This window comes from Podarcis filfolensis (genome assembly GCF_964270895.1).
Source record: "Podarcis filfolensis genome assembly, chromosome: 12".
Taxonomy (NCBI): Eukaryota; Metazoa; Chordata; class Lepidosauria; order Squamata; family Lacertidae; genus Podarcis; species Podarcis filfolensis.
Genome location: NC_139614.1, coordinates 54900408 through 54923373, shown reverse-complemented (window position 1 = coordinate 54923373; position 22966 = coordinate 54900408). Strand labels below are relative to the sequence as shown.

The 22966-nt window shown below is 50.6% G+C and overlaps 2 protein-coding genes across 25 annotated transcripts in view; one reads left to right on the top strand and one right to left on the bottom strand.

The window, feature by feature from the left end:
- The window catches only part of LOC310745908 (uncharacterized protein), a 216616-nt gene extending 208242 nt beyond the window's left edge, over positions 1-8374 (top strand). For all 24 annotated transcript variants that reach the window (XM_083579072.1, XM_083579061.1, XM_083579079.1 and 21 more), the window contains one exon: positions 417-8374. In XM_083579072.1, the coding sequence (XP_083435198.1) occupies positions 417-421 (5 nt within the window). In that variant the 3' untranslated portion in view covers positions 422-8374. The remainder of the gene's footprint in view (positions 1-416) is intronic.
- Positions 1455-22966, bottom strand: part of LOC310746075 (zinc finger protein 777-like) — a 23704-nt gene continuing 2192 nt past the window's right edge. Inside the window, 8 exon segments of the mRNA XM_083579777.1 lie at positions 1455-11912; positions 12803-12901; positions 15753-15875; positions 18479-18586; positions 19593-19712; positions 21357-21483; positions 22123-22239; positions 22241-22501. Coding sequence (XP_083435903.1) covers positions 11209-11912; positions 12803-12901; positions 15753-15875; positions 18479-18586; positions 19593-19712; positions 21357-21483; positions 22123-22239; positions 22241-22501 — 1659 coding nt within the window. The 3' untranslated portion in view covers positions 1455-11208.

Here is a 22966-nt window from a genome sequence, read left to right as displayed (position 1 = left end):
AGGCCTTCCTCTGTGCCTCCCCAAAGGTGCTTTGCGATGATGGGGGGCGGGTGGGAGGTGAGGGGTGATGAGAGAGGGAGGTGGAAATTGGGGTGGGACACCAGGCAGCTTTTCCTAAGGAACCTTCTCAGAGGCAACAGAAGTCCTTGCCCTCCTCCCTAGTAGGAGAGGCAGAGTGCGGAGGGGCCGGGCGGCTTAACCCGCCCCCCACCGTCCCTGTTACTGACTTCTGAAGCGGGAGGGAAGGGGAGAGGAAACGTCCCGGCGCGCCGCCTTGTTAATGAAGCCACCTGCCCTTTTATTTTCCAGGCATCTAACGATGACATTCTGGTGTCGCCTTCCTTCCGCCCCCCCCTTTTCCTCTCTCCCCACCCCCCATTGCCGTCTTCCCCCCGCTCCCCCTTGTGTCGCTGCAGATTGAGTCCCACAAGCTGATGTTCCGTGAGAAGGCCAAGGCCCGCACGGACCACGGGGCGGACCCCACAGCCTCCAACCACCCCCCTGTCTTCTCCGGCGGCACCTCCCCACGGCGCAGCACCTCGGTCAGCGAAAGCCTAGCCTCCACCACCTCCACCTCTCTGCAGCCACCGCCGCCGCCACCGCCGCTGCTGCCGCCGCCACGGCAGGCTCCCCTCGCGGAAGAGACGGCGGCCGCTCTTCCTCAGCAAGGCTTGTGACTCTGCCCCCTTCCCGCTCTCCTCCTGCCCTCCTCCCGCTCGCGAGAAGCTCGTCTCCCTTGACCCGGAGCCTGGCTTTGTTTGGCCCTGGAAAGGTGGGCTGGCCTCCCTGCCCCACGGCGGGGGACCTCTCTGGAGCGTGCCAGGCTGCCCCCGAGAGCCTCCGTGGCGTCTGGTGGTTGGTTGGTGTCTCTGGGTGCAGAAATGGGCTCCCCGGCGCCCGGGGGGTGTCCGAGTGTGCGTTGGAGTTGTTTTGGTTTTGTCCCGTCCTTCCTGGCTTGCTGTGTGGGGACTAGGGAGGGAACGCTGGTCTGCCCCACTCGTGGCGGAGCCCGAGACCCAGGCGGGAGTTAGCGGGAGTCAGCTTTGCTGCCCTCTTTCCCCCTCCAGCAACCCTTTCCCCCCTCCCCGCCCCTTCGCCCTGCGTCATTTCGCGCTGCCTCCTATTTAATGCTGGTCTATATATTATTATTATTCTCACACATGATAATTTCACTCTCTTTTGGAACTCTTTTAACTCCTTAACCTCCTTCTCTCCCCCAGTCCCCCAACCCTCCTCCTCCTTCTCATTGTGATTTAAAAAAGTACAATAAAGTGTTTGCCGATTTCTGTCGCTTGTTACCGCAGGCTCACCGCGCTCCCTTCCCTTCCCCCCCTTGCCCTTTGCCATAGGAGAATTAAAAAAAAAACAAAACATTAACCGCTGCTGCAGTGCTGCTGGCTTCTTATCGACATATCCAGCCATTTTAACTGTGTTCTTTTTCTTTCATTTTTTAATTTTTTTTCTTCATTTGTGTGTGGTGTTTATTTTTTGTGTGTGCTTAAAAAGGAAAAAAAAAACTTTGAAATGATGGAGCAAAATAAGGCGTTAAGCCACGTTGGTTAAAAGTTCTTGAGGATGCATTGAGAGGAGGTTTTGGGTGGTAAAGGAATGGTGTTCGCTGCTCCCCTCCGCCCCAAAAAAAGCCATGAAGGTCCTTTTTAACTGACTGCTGCAGAGAGAAGCCCTGGCTGTTTTGAGGGTCTGCTGCATTGCATCTCAACAGGATCTAGTTCCCATGGGGGGGGCGGATCCTTCGCTGCCCATCCTGGAGAAAAAGCAGGGGAATATATTTGCAGGATTTAATCCTCAAGGCACGATGGGTTTGGCTCTGGGATCTGTGCACCTTGGAACAGAGGCTGGGATGGAGTTTGGCATTTATAAGGAAGCTCACCCCTGGCAGTGGGGCATGCTGGCAGAGTTGGGGAGGGTGTGGTGTGGGGAGACTGCTTGACCGCTGCCCCACCCCACCCCCCAAAATACCAAGAGGGTCATGGGAAAGTGTTGAGGGTCTGACGAGAGGCAGCGTCTGCATGGGGCTGGCTAGGTGATCTGAAGGTGCCAAGGAGAGAAAAAGGCAGAGATTGCTCTCCTTTGGAAGAAAAGACCCCTTTCTTCTTCTAGGGGTGGGTATGGGTTGGGTGGGGCTTGTGGGGGGAGGAATGTTGGCAACAAGAGGTTGAGCACCTTCGGCAATTTTATTAATATTTTTTTTTTGCATTGCAAATGACACTAAAACGAAATGTAAATAAAACTTTGAAAATGGTGTGTTGTGAGAGTCGTGGGGGAATTCTGAAAGGAAGAGGGGGGAACCCAAACGGCAGGGAACAAATATTTGGGAGGGGGGAATGTGTTTTGTAGGCAGAGTTCTGCTGGGAGGCAGGCAGGAGACGATGGCTGTGGGAAGGAGGAGCTGGGAGCAATGATAGCACAGCTCTCCCCCCCCCCTTTTATGTCTGGTCCCAGTGTGCTTTTCAGCAACACAGCAAACCCAGGGCCTGCATTCACACACAAAAGACATATTGCACTTGTGGTTGTTGTTTATATATATAAATATATATATAAATATTAAAGGTTGCATGGTTTCTAATAAAATGGCTTTTTAAAACCTTAGCGGGGCTTTTTTTCTTCCCCCTTTTTTGCATCAAAACAGTATGCTGAAATCTCATGAATCGCATCTCCCTTCCCCTCCTTGGAATACTATAGAAACCTTTTAAGGAGGAAGTTGCAGGTTTTGCACCTAGAAAGGGGCCTGTCTGTGTACAGAAATATATGTATGTGTGCTTGTGATCCATCTTGCCCACCTTCCATCTCGGCCACGCTGATTCCAAGTCTGTTGCAAAGCTTGCTGCGCCTGCCCACCGGCTCTCCCGCCCTCCAGATCTCGGGAAGCCCCTCACCCACGTTGTTACACATTGCTGTGCAGCTTCCTCGTACGTTCCCATCCGCCACCCCGGTACCACCTCCTCCTCCTTCCTATCCTGGCATTTCCCTGAGAGACCTTGTCCTGGCGACTCCAACCTTTTGTTTCAAACAGGCAATGCAGGCGGTGGAAGCTGAAGACGGGGATATAATAGGAGACACCCCCAAATCTCCTCTGCTTTGAGGGCCAGGCCCCGTGGAAAGCCTCCTTCAAATGGGTGGGGTAGCTTTGCAAAAGCCCAGTGGTACCTCCCCACTTGCCCCGGCAAGGTTTGCGTAGGTGAACATCTCATCGAACTGGTTCCCCTGCTTAGATTTTGGATTCCTGGCTCCTCCAGGATGGTATTTTCCTGGGTCGGAGAGGCCTAAAAACAGTGGAACTGCTCGCCCCAAGAGCAAGACGCCGCCTTGCGCTGCTTTAGCAGCATCCCTGGGCGGCAGCGTCTTCCTAGCGGAGCAGGTCCACTTGTGTGCGCGCGTTTTTGTGCTCCAGCCCTTCGAGATCTCCACCTTCCGTGCATGGCTCCCTTCCCCTCCGGTCTACATCCCTGCCCTGCGGCTGATGACGTCTCCCGGTCTCTCACCCAACCTCTAAACACCAGCTTGGGTTTTCCACTCCGCTGAGCTCCCCGCTGCCAGGCCAAGGGGGTGGTGATGGCAGAAGGGGTGCGCTTGCTTAGGCAGCCCACCTTGTCCGACAGGGAAACTTGTCGCTTGAAGCAATAAGGACAGCCTGTGTGCTCGAAAATGGGAGCTTTCTGGGCTTCCGTAGAAAGGCAAGCAGTTGCCTCATCAACCTCCTGCCCTACGAGGCTTGTGGGTTGCATGCTTTAAAAAAGAACGAAAAGAAGCTGAGACTCCCAGTTTCTTTTGCAGAAAAGTGTTTGGGGGGCTCAGATACTTCAGCAGGAAGCCCCGTTGTCTTGGCTTCCCTTTCCTCTGACCCCCAAGTTGAGGAGCAGTTGACTTTTGTTTGCCGGAGGGTCCTTCTCCTGTTTGCAACGATGCCCAGATGTGTTTCTCCTACGATCCGTCGCTTGAGGACGCTCACTTGGGAAGTCAAATAACATTGCACTTTATCTTCCGTGATAGCGCAAAAAAAAAAAAAGTGTCTTGTAAAAGGTTGTCAATTCCTTCTTTGTTCCCGAACTGAATCACTTTGAGGTGGTCGATATTAGCACCCGCCTGTCTTGAGAACATGTGCAGGTTCCGGTTGCGCCCAGTTCCGCGGTGTGCGCGCACTCGTTCCCGCACCACACGCTCACTTAACACGTGTCGTGCCTGTGTTTTTAGCCTTAGACCCGGAGAGACGCTTAAAGACGATTGCTACGGGGAAGTTTTTCTTAGTCCCCAGCTTTGGTTTCTAATAAGGATTTTTACAACAATGCAATTTTAGATTTGAAAGTAGCTTGTAAATACTGCAATTCTGGGGCGGGGAAGGGTGGGTTGGGGAGAAAGGGCTTTCGTAGCCCAGCGCTGGTCTCCTTTTCCTCCCTCTTGTTTTGGAGGGGCAGGAGCAGATTTCATTGGGGGGGGGTTAAGTAGGTATTTTTTACAATACGGATCATGAGAAGTATTAGAGACGGTGGCTGTTAGGCTAAGAAGCGAAAGCAATAAATGAACCGCCCTTGCTCCCAGGGCTGTGTTTGAGAACCTTGGCTCTGTTTGACCGTCAGGTTTCAGCGCAGCTGAAAAATGTGGCCATAGATATTTATTTGGGTACCGGTAAGGGTGGAAGATGCACCTGAACCATGAGGCCACAGTCCATTGGGATGGGACGTTCTCCTGTGGAATCCCCTTTGGGAGAACGCCTTCATGGATCGTGGCCTCGTGCTAGCTAGTGTTGTAGAGGGAACTGCCATCCAGTTTTTCCACCTAAGAGGGAGAACCCTTGGAGGTCATGGTTAGGTTTTCCTTCCCAGGGCAGCAAGTGGAAACTGCAGCTCTGCACGTCACAACCAGCCTTCCTCGTGAGTTGGCCAGTTTACAGGACAGTGTTTGGCTTAGGGTGGAAGATCCAGGCCATCCATTTTGGCAGTTCACGGCGTAAACGGGCTTGAAGAAGAAGGAGGCAGCAAGACACACCCGTGCACATGTAGCTGTGTGGCTCACTCCCTATTTGAGCTTTGGGCAGTTAACAACCAGGCTGAGAATCCCAAGGTTCTCCAGATTTTTGACTCCAACTCCCATCGTCCTTTCCCATTGGCCATGCAGCCTGGGCGGGGTCAATGGGAGTTGGAGTCCATCTGCAGTTGGAGGGCACCGCTTTTCCACCTGTGGTTTACAGAAACCATAGGTCTGTGTTCTTTTCATCAAGGATCAGAGTTCCGCAGAACCTTGGAAGTTTTGTGTTGTTGGGCAAGGTTGTCCATGTTGGGCATCTTTCCCCGAAAATGAGGCTGAGTTGAGCTTGGATGGTGGAACGAACAGTGGCACTAGTTAGATATAAGAATGCAACTTGGGTGTGCAGTTTTTTAACCTGGAGGTGAATTGTAGTTTTGCGGCGTCCTTTTAGGGGATGGTTTTCCCTCTTGCTTTCCTTGGGGTTCCTCAGAAGGAAGATGAGGCTTCGCCAGATAGTATCTCCATGACTCTTCCCTTGCACTATGCCTTTGCCATAGAATATTGGATGTGTTGTTGATCATTCCGTTCAGTGGTGAGGCCCACAGGCCTGGCCAGTTGCACACTAAATGGCGACCCCAGACTCATCGCCACTGGGGATGGGGAGCCCGTGGCGCTCTAGGTTTTGTTTGGCTCCCAGCTCCCCTCAGCCTGAGCCGGAGGATTACAAATGCAAGAGATCTCTCATGCCTAATCTGCAGTGACACGTGTTCTGTGTGAGGGTGCCCTGGTTGGACCGAGGGGAAGGGAGGCGCAGTTCCTGGTGTTTTGGAAACGCAGTTTGCTTTTAGGGAATTGCTTGATGAACGGGGAAGGGAATCAAGAAGCTTCTCAAAGCAGCCGCTTTGCTTGGGCAGCAAGCCAAGCCCTCCCCCAAAGAAGCCAGGAGATTAGCCAGCTGGTCGGGTGGTGGATTAGGAGGCAGCTAGTTGAGGTAGCCATCAGCTGGTCCCCATTGGATTAGGAGAGGTTCTGCTCTTCGCAAGAGGCACAGGGGCACTCTTAGCCCAGGCAACACCTTGTTTTGAAGCCTCTGCGCTTGTGAGAACGGTCAGGGTGGAACCGGCTGGTGAAGAAAGTGTGTGGCATAGATGCTCGGAGGCGAGGGGCTTGTTGCCTTTCAACTGGCATGGGTTGTGTGTGGTCCTGCCATCTTGGGTGATGCGCTTGCGGCTGCATCCTCTTGGGCAGACGTGGGTTTCAGCGCATATCACATATCAGTGGTACGCACAAAACAGAGCAGGAATTGGGTTATCTGCTGCCAAGCAGAGATGGGTCTGGATCAAGAGGCCCGGGTGAGAGGCTGTATGGGGCTCTGGCGGCAACCTGGACGCCTCTCTGCCAGCCCAGGGTAATTTTTCGCCTTCCTTGCGGACGACTTGAGGGTAAAGACAGCTGTAGGCTTTTAAGATCTGTCAAGAGTGGGCCCTTAACCCATTAGACATCCATCTGTGTCTTGCTCTAGCCTTGCACATCAAGCCAGCCTCATCACCACTATTATTATTATTATTATTATTATTATTATTATTATTATTATTAAAAGCAGCACACTCGTGTTAATTTCCATCCTTTGCCTTACCTCCTCCAAAATATGATCTACAAGCATTCTTAAAACAGTTGCAAAACTACGTGACGGGGTGGAAGCGGTTGTTGATGTCACAGCAGCTGGCCAGTAGGTGCTCTGCACAAGTCTATCCTCTCCCCTCCCCCACCGGCTCTTTTCACACAGAGCTACTTGGAAAACCTGCAGGCCTGTTTTGGTCCGGAAAGAGAAACTGCTTTGATTTGCAGAGCAGCGGGGGACACCATCAGTATGCCTCCCTCGCTCTTAAAACGAACATCTGTCTTTACCCTGAATGTACTTTTCGCCACTTGGGCTACTGTACGACAGAGTAGCTTGCAAGTGGCATTTCTGATTCGTCTGGCATTTCTGATTCCCTTCCATCGTGGGGCAGACAGGCTCAGGAAAGTCAGGCACACACCCAACTGTATTAGGGCTGGTCCAGAGGGACGAAGAATACTGGCTGAAGTTTTGGCATGCCGGGGTCTTTAGATTCGCCAAGGAGGCTCTGGGAAATAAAAAGTACCGATTCCCTTGTGGCTGTACTTGGACAGGGTGGGGCTGCAGCTCAACGCCGAGTGGTTAAAGCGAGTAAAACACCGCGAACTCTCCACTTTGCTTGTAAAGATTTTTATAGTTTTATCGCAGCTGCCCCCAACCTCGGCCTCTCCAGCAGGTTTGAACTACAACTCCCAACAGGCCCTGTTGGGAGTTGTAGTTCAAACCTGCTGGAGCGCCCCAGGTTGGGGGAGCCATGGCAGAACGGAGAACAGCAACGGCCGCTCAGTTAGCTGGAGAACCAGATGGGGTGTCCTCTTCGTAACGGCCGGGATGCGCTGCTTGATGGTGATGACGTCGGAAAAGGCAGAGCGGCTGCTGGCCTGTTTCCCCGTTTCCTTGCAGGAACTCAAGAGAGCAGGTGCCATTGCTCTCCCAACTCTGAACAATATGGGGAGATTAATCGAGCTTCCCTCCCCTGCAGTCTCTTACAAGCACCATCCGGATTAAGAAACACCCCTTCCTCTCCCCTCGCTTTGGCGAGTCTCCGTCTACGTCGGCGACAGTACAGAAAGGGCAAGAGGGTAGATGGAAGCGGTTAGGTTATCTGTGCCACTACAGCGCGCGATTTGCCCATCTCGAATGAGCGGGAACGAGCACTGGCCTTGCAAAGGGAGGCATAGAGATTGGGGCGGCCTTGGCGAAAATGCCTGCCTTGTGTGTGTGCGCGCACACAAAAAAATCAATGCTGTAGCCGTAGGACAGCCTTCGCCAAGCTGGTGCCCTCCAGGCTGGCTTGTGGACTGCTGGGAGTTGTTCCTGGGACGCCTCCTTGGCGAAGGGCCAGAGCCATCTCGCACGACTTCTCCCGGTGCGGCTGTGCAACCAGAAGGGAGCGCCACTCCTGGCCGTGGCTGCGCATGGAGGTAGAATTACGCAGGTATTCCCACAATAGCCTAGCCGGGTGGTGCTGGGGCGAGGGAGGGAGGGAGGGATGGGGTGTGTTAAGAAAATGCATGGGTGCGACGGCGCCTGGAACGCAGGAGAGAGGTGGTTGGACAAACCTGTCCGGGTGGGAGCTCAGAGGGCCCTGCTGTCACGACGGCAGGATCTTAAAACCCGTTTGCTTCTATCTGTTTACCTTCCTCTCCTGTCCTCGGACTTGTAATAGTTACTGACTGTCTCCGTTTTTAAAAGCAGCTGTTTCCGGATTTGATGTTGTGATTCTTACCTATTGTAAAGGGTTTAAATAAAGCTTCTAGATGTTCAACCTTGGCTGCCAGCTTTAGTCTGAATTCGTTTTTTTGTGGCTCTGGGTTCTCTTTCTGTCGTAGGAAGCTTTGAGACAAGAGTGTGGCTCTTGGCTCATCTAGTTCAGCTGTGCCTAAACCGACCCGATAACAAGTCTATAGGGCTTCAGGCAGAACATCTCCCAGAGTCCTAACCTACCTGGGGATGCAGTTGGGTTTGAACCTGCAAAGGAGGTGCCTTTTCACTGAGCTATAGCTCTTCTCTCGCCTCCCTCCCTTTCCTTCCCCCCGCCAAATGGATGCTTCGGTCGAGAGTCCCCCTTTGCAGGGGACTGGACTAAATGACCCTCAGGATAATTTCCAACTCTGCAGTTCTATAATTCTATAATCCTGTGGCGGTGAGTTCCATAGTTCAGCTCCACACTGCATAGAGTGCTTTCTCTTTCTGATAGCAAGAGCTGTTCGACAGTGGAACAGTCTCTCTCGGGAGGTTGTGAACTCTCCTTCCTTGGAGATTTCTAAGCAGAGGTCAGATGGCCATCTGTCCTGGATGCTTTAGCTGAGATTCTTGCACTGCAGGGGGTTGGACTAGATGACCCTCGGGTCCCTTCCGACTCTACGATTCTGTGAAAGCAGAGTCCTCTACGAATTTCAAAACACAGCAAATGGCAGAGAGTTTAAAACACTGCCTCTAAGCTTCCTGCGACGCTCCCTCGCCCTCCCCCAAATACATGCGTCTTTTCCGCAGAAAGGAAAAGCCCTTGAAATCGGCTGCATTTACATGCTGCTAATCTCCCTGATGTTAAAATGAATTTGTGCACAGAGGATAATCCTGGTTTCCAGCTAACGGAATAAGGAATTAATAATGCCAGCGGCCTCTTAAGAGAGGGGGGAATCTAAGGCTCTGGCCTGTTTCCTGCAGAAGTTGAGGACCTCCGCTCTTGATGCCGCAACCCCTCACACACACACACACACCCAAAAAAATCAAGGAGAACCACACGAACAACCTTAGCCAACCTGCGGTGTTCCAGATATCTTGGATTGCAACTCCCAACTGTGCAGGCCGAGTCTTGTGGGAGACGACGTCCAGAACATCTGGATGGTGTCAGATTCGTGAAGGCTCCTGTAAGTTGTCCCACTGTTTGCTTTTAGAAACCCACCAAGTAATACGGAGGAGAACCTACTTGGTGTTGGTCAGCAAGTGGCTGAAACGAGACGCGGGAAGAGGGATCAGACTGGAGTTCAGGAAGGGAGAAAGAGGTCAGTGGATACTAGGAGCGGCTTTCTAGGAGCCAGGCGTGTTAAGGGGTGGCTGGAATACAGCGTCTTGAACTAGGGGTGATCCTTCCAAATGTGGAGGTCAATATTGCAAACTGTTTGTTGTTCCCCCCTCCCCAAATTGGATCGTGCCCAACAAAAGAAAATCCATTTTAAATGTGAGCAGGTAGGGGATACAAGCCACATTTTTGCATTAAGGGCACCACGACAGAAAAAATAATGTTTGTGTGATGAGCTTAGCGCCCCTCCTGTGATAAGCACCAGACTGAACTTTGGGTTGGTTAAGGGCACCATACAAATAGTTTTAAAGGCACACACTAAGTGTATTTTGCATAAAGAATATAAAAAGTTTAGAGAGCTTTTCTGCCTGACCCCCGAGTGCTTGTTTTCTGTGCTAAATTCTCCACCTTCATCAGCGTCTTACCAAGACTCAACTAAGTCAAAGCACACATGCCAGTGTCTTTGAACGTATTTAAGCTGCAAGACAAGCGGAAAACAGAACTTGTTTCAAGCAAGTGAGAAAACTCCACGCTTGCAGCCAGGGGTGGTTTATTATTTAGGGAGCACTTTAAACCGTATACAAAAACCAGAGCACCAAACAGGTCCTGCCCCACACACTTATTATCTTAAAGAAAACAAGCTGCTGCGAAAATCCTGGGAAGATTGTAAACCCGTTATGCAGAAAAGGACAGCGCACCTGAACTGAACAGACAGATGAGAGAGGCAACACTGGGAGAAAGAAAATGTTTACATGCCAAGGGAGGGAAGCAATGAACTGCTGGAGGGCAAGCAGAGGCCAAGGGTTTGGTGAAGCTGCTCTTAACGGCGGGCAGTGGTACCTGAGGGGCTCTCAAACAGCGTAAGAGGGTCTTCCCCAACTCTGGGGCCCTTCAGTGGTTTTGAACTACAACTCCCATCAGCACCCCCAGCTGATGGGAGTTGTAGTCCAGAACCGCTGGAGAAGGCTAGAATGAATAGAGCTAACAGGCACATCTACATTCGGGCTTGGAAGATGCAGAGTCATTTGGCCATGGCCAAGAGGCTCTGGGAAGAAGGAGCCAGCCACCCACCTACCCAACTGTCTTGGCAGGATGACAAGAAGTGGATTACAGCACCAGCCAGGGAACCCCCTAGGGAAGCCTCGTCAGAGCCCAGGGAGTGGTGGAGGGACACAGAGGACAGGTCAGAGGAGGGAGGGGAGGAATGGTTGGAGGCAGAAGAAGCAACAGGCTTTAGTGAGCAAGATGACCCAGGTACAGAAAGCAGTTCAGACTCAGATGATGAAGCAGAGGGGCGGGGAGCAAAAGCATCCCAGAAGCTTGCCGCTCCTGCTGTACTAAGCTCCTTGCCTTTGTCTCCAAGGACACGGACAGCTATGCATGTAGCAGAACAAAGGGCACAGATTCCCTTTTCTCTGGTGTAGGCTGCTTGGAAAACAGGAGACTTGGGGAGGGGGCAGCAGACGGCAGAGACCTTCATTCCCGACAACTGCAATGATGGGAGGCGTTGCCGAGCTGTAAAGAAACAAATGCACCACTGAACTGTGCGCCTTGTGCGCTGAGCAACACCTGAGCCAGCACATTAATTTTCCACTCGGACGTCCCCTTCTGTGCCCTCAGGCACCCGGGCAAAGCCCGCCTGTCCCTGCTGCTGCTGCTCCTCAGCGCTATGAACCCTCCAATGGTCCTTCAGCGACTTTTTCCTCCGAAACCTCTTCCCGCACTGGGCGCAGGCGTAGGGCCGCTCCCCGGTGTGGGTGCGCTGGTGCTCCTGCAGGTGGTGCTTGCAGATGAAGTCCTTGCCGCATTCGGCGCAGTGGTAAGGCCTCTCGCCCGTGTGCAGGCGCAGGTGGGGCACCAGGTGCTGCTTGCGCACAAAGCCCTTCCCGCACACCGAGCACCGGTAAGGCCTCTCGCCCGTGTGGATCATGCGGTGCCGCACCAGCTCCGAGGGGCTGCTGAAAGCCGTCCCGCAGAACGAGCACTCGTACTGCTTCCGTTTCTGGTGGTTCATTTGGTGCATCTGGAGGCTCAGCAACAGGCTGAAAGTCTTGCCACAGTCCGCGCAGCGGTGCGGACGCTCCACCGCCGCTTCTGGCGTGCCCCTGGCCGAGGGAGAGCCAGGGTGCCTCCCGTTGCGGAGGCCGGGGAGGGGCCGGCTCTCGCCGATGGTGCCGTTCAAAATGGGCGCCACCGAGCCCCCGGGGAGGAAGAGCAGGAGGGGTGGGTTGGCGGGGTCTTCCTCGCTCGGCGCTTCCTCCGGGTGCGGCTGGGCTGTGGCGTTAGCTGGGTGGCAAGGAAGAGAGAGGAAAGGGTTTGGTGTAACCATCCTATTGAAAGGTTTTTAGTTATTATTAAACACATTGAAACACTTTCCCTTTCCTCCCGCATGCTAGATAGCAGCCGGGGGGTGATCGGGGGGGGGGGCGAGAATTCAATAATCAAACACGATAATCCCCAGGGCTAGCTGGGTGAATTAGTCCTACTTGGGCCAGTGAGGAGGCCAGGGGAGAATTAGCTGTGGGGTCTCAGAGCAGGTGATCTTCATAAAAGGGGAGGGAAAGAAGGGAAATAAAAGATCAGGCTGAATTCAAATTAAAGGCCAGGCGGAATAGCTCTGTCTTACAGGCCTGACGGAAGGAGATTAAATCCTGCAGGGCCTTGGTCTCATGGGACAGAGCATTCCACCAGGTCGGAGCCACCACTGAGAAGGCCCTGGCCCTGGTGGAGGATAATCTGACTTGCTTAGGGACCTCTAAACTATGGTTATTCATGGACCTTAAGGTCCTCTGCAGGGCATACCAAGAGAGGTGGTCCCATAAATACAAGGGCCCTAAGCCACAAAGGGCTTTAAAAGTCAAAACCAGCACCTTAAACCTGACCCGATACTCCACCGGGAGCCAGTGCAACTAACCTCTACACCACACCGGCCCCTAACCACTCTGCGCCACGTTAGGCCCGTAGGCTGGCGGATGCTTCCCCACTGCCCAAAGAGGCATGAGTGGAATTGCAGAGTTGTAAGGGATCCCTGAGTCATCTAGTCCAACAGGAATCTCAACAGATGGTCCCCCATCCAATTTAAAACCATGCCGAACTCTGCTTAGCGTTGCAAACGTGCTGGCGGTTTGTAGCTATTTGGCCTTGCTGCCCTACCCCTGCTTAAGTCTCCTACGCACCATTACAAGCGCTTTGATAACCGTTTCCTCCATCCCTCCCTGCTGGAGTCTCCTCCTGTTTGACCCACGAAACTGCATCCGACTTGGAAGCCGGTGACCCTGTCGAGAGCGAGGGGGAAAGGGAGATTTATTTATTTTTTAAAAATCGTTTTTATTAATTTTCCAATAAAAAACATCCAATCATAATCCAATTAAAATAAAAAAGACCAAATTATCATCCAAATTATAATGATTCATTTTTCGGGACTTCCTATAGTCTGGACCTCTGAAGCCTACCGTGTTTTTTGCTCTATAAGACTCACTTTTTCCCTCCTAAAAAGTAAGAGGAAATGTGTGTGTGTCTTATGGAGCGAAAGCAGGCTGCGCAGCTATCCCAGAAGCCAGAACAGCAAGAGGGATTGCTGCTTTCACTGCGCAGCGACCCCTCTTGCTGTTCTGGCTTCTGAGATTCAGAATATTTTTTTTCTTGTTTTCCTCCTCCAAAAACTAGGTGCGTCTTGTGGTCTGGTGCGTCTTATAGAGCAAAAAATACGGTATCTCCACATCTCAGTCCTGCCTCTCCTTCTTCTTTCCATATTTTCCACATCTCGATTTTAACACTTCGGGAAAGGGAGATTGAAGTTGCTTTGAAAGCCAGCTTCCCCCGTTGCTCCGCCCAGATCAAATAGATCAATAAACACCCACCCCTGTCGTCCTCCATATTGAGCTGCCAGATTACTGCCTTCTTAATAATAATAATAATAATAATAATAAATTTTATTTATATCCCGCCCTCCCCAGCCGAAGCTGGGCTCAGGGCGGCTAACAACAATAAAACAACACAAAAGTACAACACAAACAACGCTCTAAAATCATTCATTATAAAATTAATTAAGTTCAAGCCACTGGCCACTATTGGGCCAGAGCTCCGCGAAGATTGCCGAGGGAGGGAGTCAGGCTGTGCCCTGGCCAAAGGCCTGGCGGAACAGCTCTGTCTTGCAGGCCCTGCGGAAAGATGTCAAGTCCTGCAGGGCCCTAGTCTCTTGTGACAGAGTGTTCCACCAGGTCGGAGCCACAGCCGAAAAAGCCCTGGCTCTAGTTGAGGCCAGCCTAACTTCTCTGTGGCCTGGGACCTTCAAGATATTTTTATTTGAAGACCGTAAGTTTCTCTGTGGGGCATACCAGGAGAGGCGGTCCCGTACCTGGACCCAACCTTGGTCTCGCCCGCTCCATCCGCCGGAGCCTGTCTTCGCACGCAGGCCAAGCCCCTAACAGCTTGAGACCCATCGGCTGCCCTCACCTGGTTTAGCCGGGCATTTGGTCATTTCCCAAGTTGTTTACACCTTCGCATGCTGACAGCTTCTAGAAGCCCCAGGTGAGAGCTTGAGTGCAGATCGGGGACCAAAGGAGAAAAAACTACCCCAAAGGAGCACGACGGCATATCTCCCACCAATGGTGCTACCCCTCCCCTATGTCAGCATTTTCATTCTCCCGTTGCTGGATATGTGATTGTTACATCACATGTCTTGTGTTTACTTTCCAGGTTTGGGAAGTGTGAGAATGGAAGTCAGTCTCATCTCTTCCGCTGGGTTGTACAGTCATACCTTGGGTTACAGCCGCTTCAGGCCGCGTTTTTTTGGGTTACGCACCCGCCGAAACCCGGAAGTACCGGAATGGGTTACTTCCGGGTTTCGGCAGTCGCGCATGCGCGGTAGCTCCAAACCGCAATCCGCATGTGCGCAGACGTGCCACTGCAGGTTGCAAACGTGCATCCCGCATGGATCATGTTTGCAACCCGAGCGTCCACTGTACTTTTGTACTTTCTCTTTGAGAAGATGTGAGAGGACGCCATGATTGCTTTGTCCTGTATATATTGCTTAATAAATTACTTTGAATGCCACACCTAATCTCCACGTCGTTTCGGCTATACTCTGCTGATACCTTCATATCTTTGGATATGTGTCGCTGGTGCGCACCGGGACTGAAGATTTATGACATCCTGGGCTGCGCTTCATAAGGAAGATGCCCGGAGAGGTTTGTCTCAATCTGAGGGCTGCGTGTGCCCCCAGGCGTGTTCCAACACCCTAAAGCCCCAAACACCCCTGGAAGGTACCAGTTTAATAGAATTGTAGGGTTGAAAGGGACCCCGAGTCATCTACAACTCCCTGCACTGCAGTATTTTTTAATTATTATTATTATTATTATTATTTATCTCTACCCCGCCCATCTGGCTGGGTTTCCCCAGCCACACTGGGCAGCTCCCAACAGAATATTAAAAACAGGATAAGACATCAAACATTAAAAACTTCCCTAAACAGGGCTGCCTTCAGATGTCTTCTAAAAGTCAGAGAGTTGTTTATTTCCTTGACATCTGATGGGAGGGCGTTCCACAGGGTGGGCACCACCACCGAGAAGGCCCCCTGCCTGGTTCCCTGTAACCTCACTTCTCGCAGGGAGGGAACTGCCAGAAGGCCCTCGGAGCTGGACCTCAGTGTCTGGGCAGAACGATGGGGGTGGAGACGCTCCTTCAGGTATACTGGACCGAGGCCGTTTAGGGCTTTCAAGGTCAGCCCCAACACTTTGAAATTATTTCACAAACTAAGAAATCCAATCGTCCATGTTGCTTCCTTTTTTTTACAGCTGATGTTTAAATCATGCACCGCACCATACAATGCAAATATACAGTTCCAAGGTTGCCCCCAGGCAGCAGGAAGATTTCTTGGAGCCATCGCAATATACATTAAAATGCTGCAAAGTTTCGGCCTTGAAATGGAACTGAAATGCCCCACCCAGGTCAGTAGTTTTCAAAAAAAAAAAATTGTGAATTGCTTGAAACTTCCTGGAGTGTGGAAGGCATTTGCCAGAGGTGCTGGGTCCCTGGTCTGAGCGCCAATGCCCCCCCTGCTCTTACAGTTCTGCTGCATGAGCTGCTTTGAATCTGGGGTGTGCCCCCCGAAATCTCATCGCTCACCTGCGTTGTCTGAAGTAGAGCTCTTGTGAGTTTCTGCTTCCAAGTTGCCCCCCTGCAGAGACTCACAGGGGTTGGCTCCTTCTGCGTCGCCTGGTAAAGTATCCAGTCCAGAAACGGTATAATCTGTTGGGGAGCCGAGCAGCAGAGTTAAGATCCTTATTGTGCTATCACTGTTTTGTTTTCAATTCCTTTCAATATATTTAAGGAATCACAGCACAATGACGTACAAGAATACAGAAAGAAATTAATAAAAGCAATCCAACGGAAGTAAAGTTCAACGTGCACACAAAATGCAAATTTGGGTTGTTTCAATCACAATCCCTTCACAAAGGGAAGGAATTTTCTTCAGCTGCCGAATTTAGCTGCAACATCGCCACCAATAATCTGCTACGACCCCAAGGTCTCATTTCTGGTCCATCACTGCCAGTTGAGGCTCCATGAGTGTATAATAATAATAATAATAATAATAATAATAATAATAATAATTTATTATTTATACCCCGCCCATCTGTCTGGGTTTCCCCAGCCACTCTGGTACTGTAAGTTTGGTACTGTATTTTTCGCTCTATAAGATGCACCAGACCACAAGACGCACCTAGTTTTTGGAGGAGGAAAACAAGAAAAAAAATATTCTGAATCCCAGAAGCCAGAACAGCAAGAAGGATTGCTGCGCAGCCTGCATTTGCTCCATAAGACGCACACAGATTTCCCCTTACTTTTTAGGAGGGAAAAAGTGAGTCTTATAGAGCAAAAAATACGATAGTTATTTTTCTCTTTGACATCAGGTGGGAGGGTGTTCCACAGGGCGGGTGCCACTACCGAGAAGGCACCCGCCCTGTGGAATGTGTGAAATTAATCATTTTTGACAAAAAATGCATTAATTTAGAATTCTGAGTAACGTGGCCTTTTTCATGTGTTCATGGAAGCGGGGTTATTATTGGATGGTTTTTGTTTTATTATGTATTTTGTGTACAGTGGTAGCTTGGAAGTCAAACAGCTTACTTCCCAAACATTTTGGCTCCTGAACGTCGCAAACCCGGAAGTGAGTGCTCCGGTTTGTGAACTGTTTTTGGAAGCCGAACGTCCGACGGCGCTTCCGTGGCTTCTGCTTGGCTGCAAGAGCTTCCTGCAGCCAATCGGAAGCCATGCTTTGGTTTTCAAACATTTTGGAAATCGAACGGACTTCCAGAACAGATTCCGTTTGACTTCCAAGGTACGACTGTAATCATTTTGTATTTTTATACTGCGAACCACGCTGTAATACTGAAGAGTATTATTATTATTATTATTATTATTATTATTATTATTATCCCACCCATCTGGCTGTGCTTCCCAAGCTATTCTGGGCAGCTTACAGCCTATCTAAAAACATAATAAAAACATCAAGCATTAAAAACCTCCCGATACAGGGCTGCCTCCAGATGTCTTCTAAAAGTTATGTAATTCTTTTATCTCCTTGACATCTGAAAGGAGGGCATTTCACAGGGATTATTATTATTTTACCGTCCAGTCATTCAGTTCAGAGAGGTCCTTTCTTCATTTCTTTAATGATGCTGGACAATTTAGCCTCATGAGCAAACCTCCCTGCTCACCCCTAACTGTAGATTAGTTTATGAACAAGTTAGCGAGAATCCTGGGAGTTGCACTCCAAGGACACATCTGGGAAGCCCTGGCTGAAGAGCTGCTCTATGGAACATAAACATAGCAGAGTCCCTTCTCAGTGGGGCATGCCTGAGATCAAGTGGCAGGGAGTTCCAAAGTCTAGGTGCTGACCTTTAAAGCCCTAAACAGCCTCGGCCCAGTATACCTGAAGGAGCGTCTCCACCTCCATCGTTCTGCCCAGACCCAGACATGAGGTCCAGCTCCGAGGGCCTTCTGGCGGTTCCCTCGCTGCAAGAAGCCAAGTTACAGGGAACCAGGCAGAGGGCCTTCTCGGTGGTGACACCTGCCTGTGGAACGCCCTCCCACCAGATGTCAAAGAGAAAAATAACTACCAAACTTTTAGAAGACATCTGAAGGCAGCCCTGTTTAGGGAAGCTTTTCATGTTTAGTAGGTTATTGTATTTTAGTGTTTTGTTGGAAGCCGCCCAGAGTGGCTGGGGAAATCCAGGCAGATGGGCGGGGTATAAATAATAAATTATTATTATTATTATTATTATTATTATTATTATTATTATTATTATTAGGTGCTGCCACACTAAAAGATCTGAGTTCTTACAGATGTGGAAAGCCAGTATTGTGTGGTCCCTGCAGTAGTCTCTCTCAGATGGACATTTTGGGCAGGATGGTAGGGTTTGGGCGGGGTATAAATAATAAATTATTATTATTATAATTATTATAGGATGCCTGGGCTTCTCAGACCCTCTTATGCCATATCCCATAGAGTCAGTTTCTCTTTGGCTGTACTAAATCTCAGCTAAGACGCCTTACTTGGTCTAGACATTTTCACATTGGAGACACCTTCCTCAGTTGACTAGAGGATGGTGCCGACAACGCCACGGTTGCAGGTTCGAAGCTGCAAGTTCCTGCATTGCAGAGGGTTGGACTAGATGACCGTTGGGTCCCTTCCAACGCTACAGTTCTACAAGATACAGTAAATATAAGTGCAGAGATAGAGCTACGCAGCAGCCAGGAAAGGAAGCCTCGATACGGATAGCCTAAAAACGGAACAAGCCTCTTGTGATGACATGGGAGAATGGCTGTTATGGTGCTTTCAACATACTCACAGTTGCAGGTACTTTGACAAAGCACTCCATCCTGGCCATTGCCCTTGGTACACAATTCCTCCTCTTGCTTAATCCACGAAATAATATCTGTCCTGGAAATGGAAGGTTCTGTTTCCGGGAGATGAGAGAGAGAGAGAGAGAGAGAGAGAGAGAGAGAGAGAGAGAGAGAAGTTTGACCTTTCCTATGTATTCCTGGTTTATCTGAAATCTCAAAATGCAGCCTGCTTGTTCCCTCCTGGGCAAAACAAAGGCGGCATTTTTTCATCTCCGCCAAGCTAAGCAGTTGGCTCCTTATCTCTCTCGCCCTGACCTAGCCACTGTGATCCACGCGACGGTCACCTCCAGACTGAATTATTGTAACTCCCTCTACGTGGGGCTGCCCTTGAAGCTGACCCAGAAACTCCAGCGGGTGCAGAATGCCGCGGCGAGACTCCTTACGGGGTCCTCGCCGCGGGATCACATTCACCCAGTACTATGCCAGCTGCGCTGGCTCCCAGTGGAGTACAGGATCAGGTTCAAGGTGCTGGTTTTAACCTTTAAAGCCCTATACGGCCTAGGACCCTCGTACCTACAGGACTGCCTCTCCTGGTATGTCCCACGGAGGACCTTAAAGGTAAAGGTAAAGGTAAAAGGACATGTGGCCAGCATGACTAAGCCGCTTCTGGCGAACCAGAGCAGCGCTGAAGTGATACCTATTTATCTACTTGCGCATGCTGGCCACATGACCCGGAAGCTGTACACCAGCTCCCTCGGCCAGTAAAGCGAGGTCAGCGCCGGAACCCCAGAGTCGGCCACGACTGGACCTAATGGTCAGGGGTCCCTTTACATTTTAGGGCGGTTCTTGGGATGAACGAGGGGTAGGGCTGTAAAATGGGGGTCAGGGTTGCTGGCAGCTCCCAAGATTTGCCCTGCTCTGCTCCTAACGTAATATCTCCTTTAAGTGAAGTATTTCCAGAAACTGGTTACTCCCTTCCATCTACACATGAGCAGCAAGACGTTACTGCTGGAAGATCCCAAAAGGGGAACAGCGATTTCCCCTGGGATGCTTTGGAAAGGACAGAATCACACACGCACAAAATACACAGCAAGCAATTCTCAATTTAAAATTTGATACCTGTTTTGGAATCGGACGAAGGTTCCTGAGCACGTCCTTCTGAGTTTTTCTGGCCCAGAATGTGAGGAGCACCTTCTTGCGCAGTACAGGTGAAATTCTCAAGTTTAGAAACGGCAAGATCTGGTCAAAGGAGACGGGGAAGGGAGAACACTGTTGTTATGAAGATCCCATTAAAGGGCAGTGTTTTATTTTTAAGAAAGGCCCGTCGTAAATTATAATTACCAATTCCATTTACGATGCCTCTCAAAGCCATCTCACGGTATGATGAAGCATATATGCAACCATGGCAAAGAGTTAAAGCAGTTAGAAACAATTACATATATAATAATATATTTTTTATTTATACCCCGCCCTTCCCGGTTCAGAAAACCGGGCTCAGGGCGGCTAACAACAAATTTAAAACACTTAATTGATATAACAAAAAACAGCATAAAATACAGTATAAAACGTGAATAACGATAAATTCAGAATTCAGAAATCAATTTAGGGGGGAAATCCATCCACTAAACATTAGAGGATCTCCAGGGCTAGCTGGCTAAATTAGTCCTATTTGGGCCAGCGAGGAGACCAGGGGAGAATTAGCTGTGGGATTCCAGAGCGGGTAATCTTCATAAAAAGGGGAGGGGGAGGGAAGGAAGGGGAATAAAAGATCAGGCTAAGTTCAAATTGAAAGCCAGGTGGAATAGCTCTGTCTTACAGGCCCTACGGAAGGAATAAATTCCAATTCCGAAAGTAGCTGGGATAGAAGTCTCCGATGAGGAGGCTTGTTGAAAGAGAGGAGCATTCCAACAGGCGCTGAAAAGTTAATAGAGAGAGTGCCCGCCTGATACGTAACAGCAGGGAGTTCCAAAGGGAACTCTAAACAACTTTAGGAACGCAAGGGGATGGAGTGAAGTTCCTGGTTCATTCAGCATGGCCTAGCCAGGGTGAACCTGTCAGGAGTTCAGCCTAGCCTCAAGTAGTACCCTGGCAGAGACACATGCCCGACTGGCATGTTCCCTCCCTCCTGGTCGATAGTTCAGGAGTTTCATAAACTTTCTTCTGCCCAAACATCACAGCAACCGATGCCAAACGACACTGGCACACTTAGGGATCACGGAACACAGTAACAGAGGGAGCCATGCTGCAGTGCTCTGTGTGTGTTTGTTTGTATGTAAATAAAGTAGATTAGCCAAAATGCTGAGTTGCTGAGGTCTGTTGCGCAAGCTGCGAAGACTCTGCAGATCCCTAAGTGTGCCGGTGTCGGTTGGCATCGGTTTCTGTGATGTTCGGGCTGAAGAAAGCTTATGAAGCTCCCGAACGATCGACCAGGAGGGAGAGAACATGCCAGCCGAGCATGTGTCTGTGCCAGGGTCCTACTCGAGTGTAGGCTGAACTCCTGACAGAACCACCTTAGGATCCTCGGATGAAAGGCAGTATACAAATTTTACTAATAATAAACCCCATATTCATGGCAAGAGAACCAGCTATGACCTGCCAGAGTAGCTTAGAGGTATTTTGGCCCATTGATTTATTCATTTATTTCATCTCTTTCCTCCAAGGACCTCAAGGTTTCTCTCGTTCCCCATCTTATCCTCAAAACAGCCCGGCTGAAAGGTAGGTTGGGCCGAGAGACAGTGGCTGGACCAATGTCGCCCAGTGAGCCTCATGGCAGAGCAGGGAGATTCGAACCCCGGACTCACAAGGTCTGGTCTGATGCTCTAACCACTACACACTGTTGCCACCGCGAAAGGGATCCCACGGAGAGCCGGCCCTGCTCCTTACCGAGGGAGATCAGAGACTCTCCGTTCCCCTTGGCCACGTTTTTGTACAACTCCTTCTGCCAATCTTCTAGCCTCTCCCATTTCTCCCGGGAAAAGGGAGCCGAGCCGTCGCCAAAAGCTGCAGAGACCTGGAGGATAACCAAGTAACCAAACAATTAAACCCCTGTTGCAAACAATAGTCAGTAATATCCGAGGCAACACGATGACCAAATACAACGATACGATATCAATATACACTCTTTATATAGTATGAAATATATGACATCACATAAACAGAAAACTGAATAGGATCCAGAATGCAGCAGTCTGATTGGTCTACAGGAGCCACCCAATCCAGCTCCAGGTGGAAGTGAATCCGCAACCTGATTGGCCTACAGGAGAATCCCGGAATTAGCCAATCCCGTGGGGCCCATTGTGTACATAATGTATATAAAGCAGACATTCTGGGGGAACTTCCATTCCTCCTCACCACTATGAGCTGAATAAAGAGCTTGAAAATCCACACTCGACTCAGAGTATATTTCAAATTTCAAGCAAAATGGATCAGAAAACATAAGCAGTCTTGGGTCCTGGGTTCGAGTCCTGATTTGGGTAAAAAGATTCCTGCATTGCAGGGGGTTGGAATAGATGATCCACGGGGTCCCTTCCTATGCTTCTGTGTGCCTTGAGCTGCTTAGAGGAAGGCTGAAGTGTGGATGCAATAAATAAAATCGCAGCCTGCTCCTTGGCAGAACTACTACTGCAGACGTCCCCAATTCTGTGCTTACCTTAGAAGCTCCTGCAGCCGTGTTCACAGGGACCTTCAGAAACCAGAAGTTCCCATTCTTCAGGAGGTCCTCCATGGTCTCCAGCCGCTTCTGCAGCTGCCCGTACTCCTGCAGGAGGAGTCTCCAGCGCTGACCACCGGCTGTCCAGCTGGCTCCCCAGCTCGGCCACAGCCTTCTCGCAGTCCCCAAATCTCTTCTCGGCTGTCTCGGACCTTTGCTCCAGGCTGAGGAGCCGAAGGGCCTGAGCCTCCACCGTCCGCTCCACCGCCTGGACAGCCCCAACCACCGTCCACAGAGAAATCGTGGCCGTCTGCGCCTCTTTGGGGAAGGCGGCGTCCACGACAGGAGCAGCCGGGACTTCTGAACTCCACCTTGAAGACTGTTCCCAAAACAAGGATGGAAGGAAATAAAAAAATCGTCCAGTACAACCACAGAACCTCGGGTTTGCCGATCAGAAGGTCGGCGGTTCGAATCCCCGCGACGGGGTGAGCTCCCGTTGCTCGGTCCCTGCTCCTGCCCACCTAGCAGTTCAAAAGCACGTCAAAGTCCAAGTAGCTCACCCCGTCGCGGGGATTCAAACCGCCCGACCTTCTGATTGGCAAGCCCTAGGCTCAGTGGTTTAGACCACAGGCCTCCCACTCCTTATTTTTTATCTACTGCCCATCAAAATGTGAGTCACTACTCCCCATATTGTGTTTTATTGCTTTCTCAGCTATGTGCAAAATTAGTAACAACAATGCAAAATATCCGGGAAGCATTCAGGTTTGCAAAGGCGTCTGCAGACAGAGCAGTCTTAGCCAGGTGCCTGGGACGCCTGAAACGTCCCTGACTTTTTCTGTAGCCC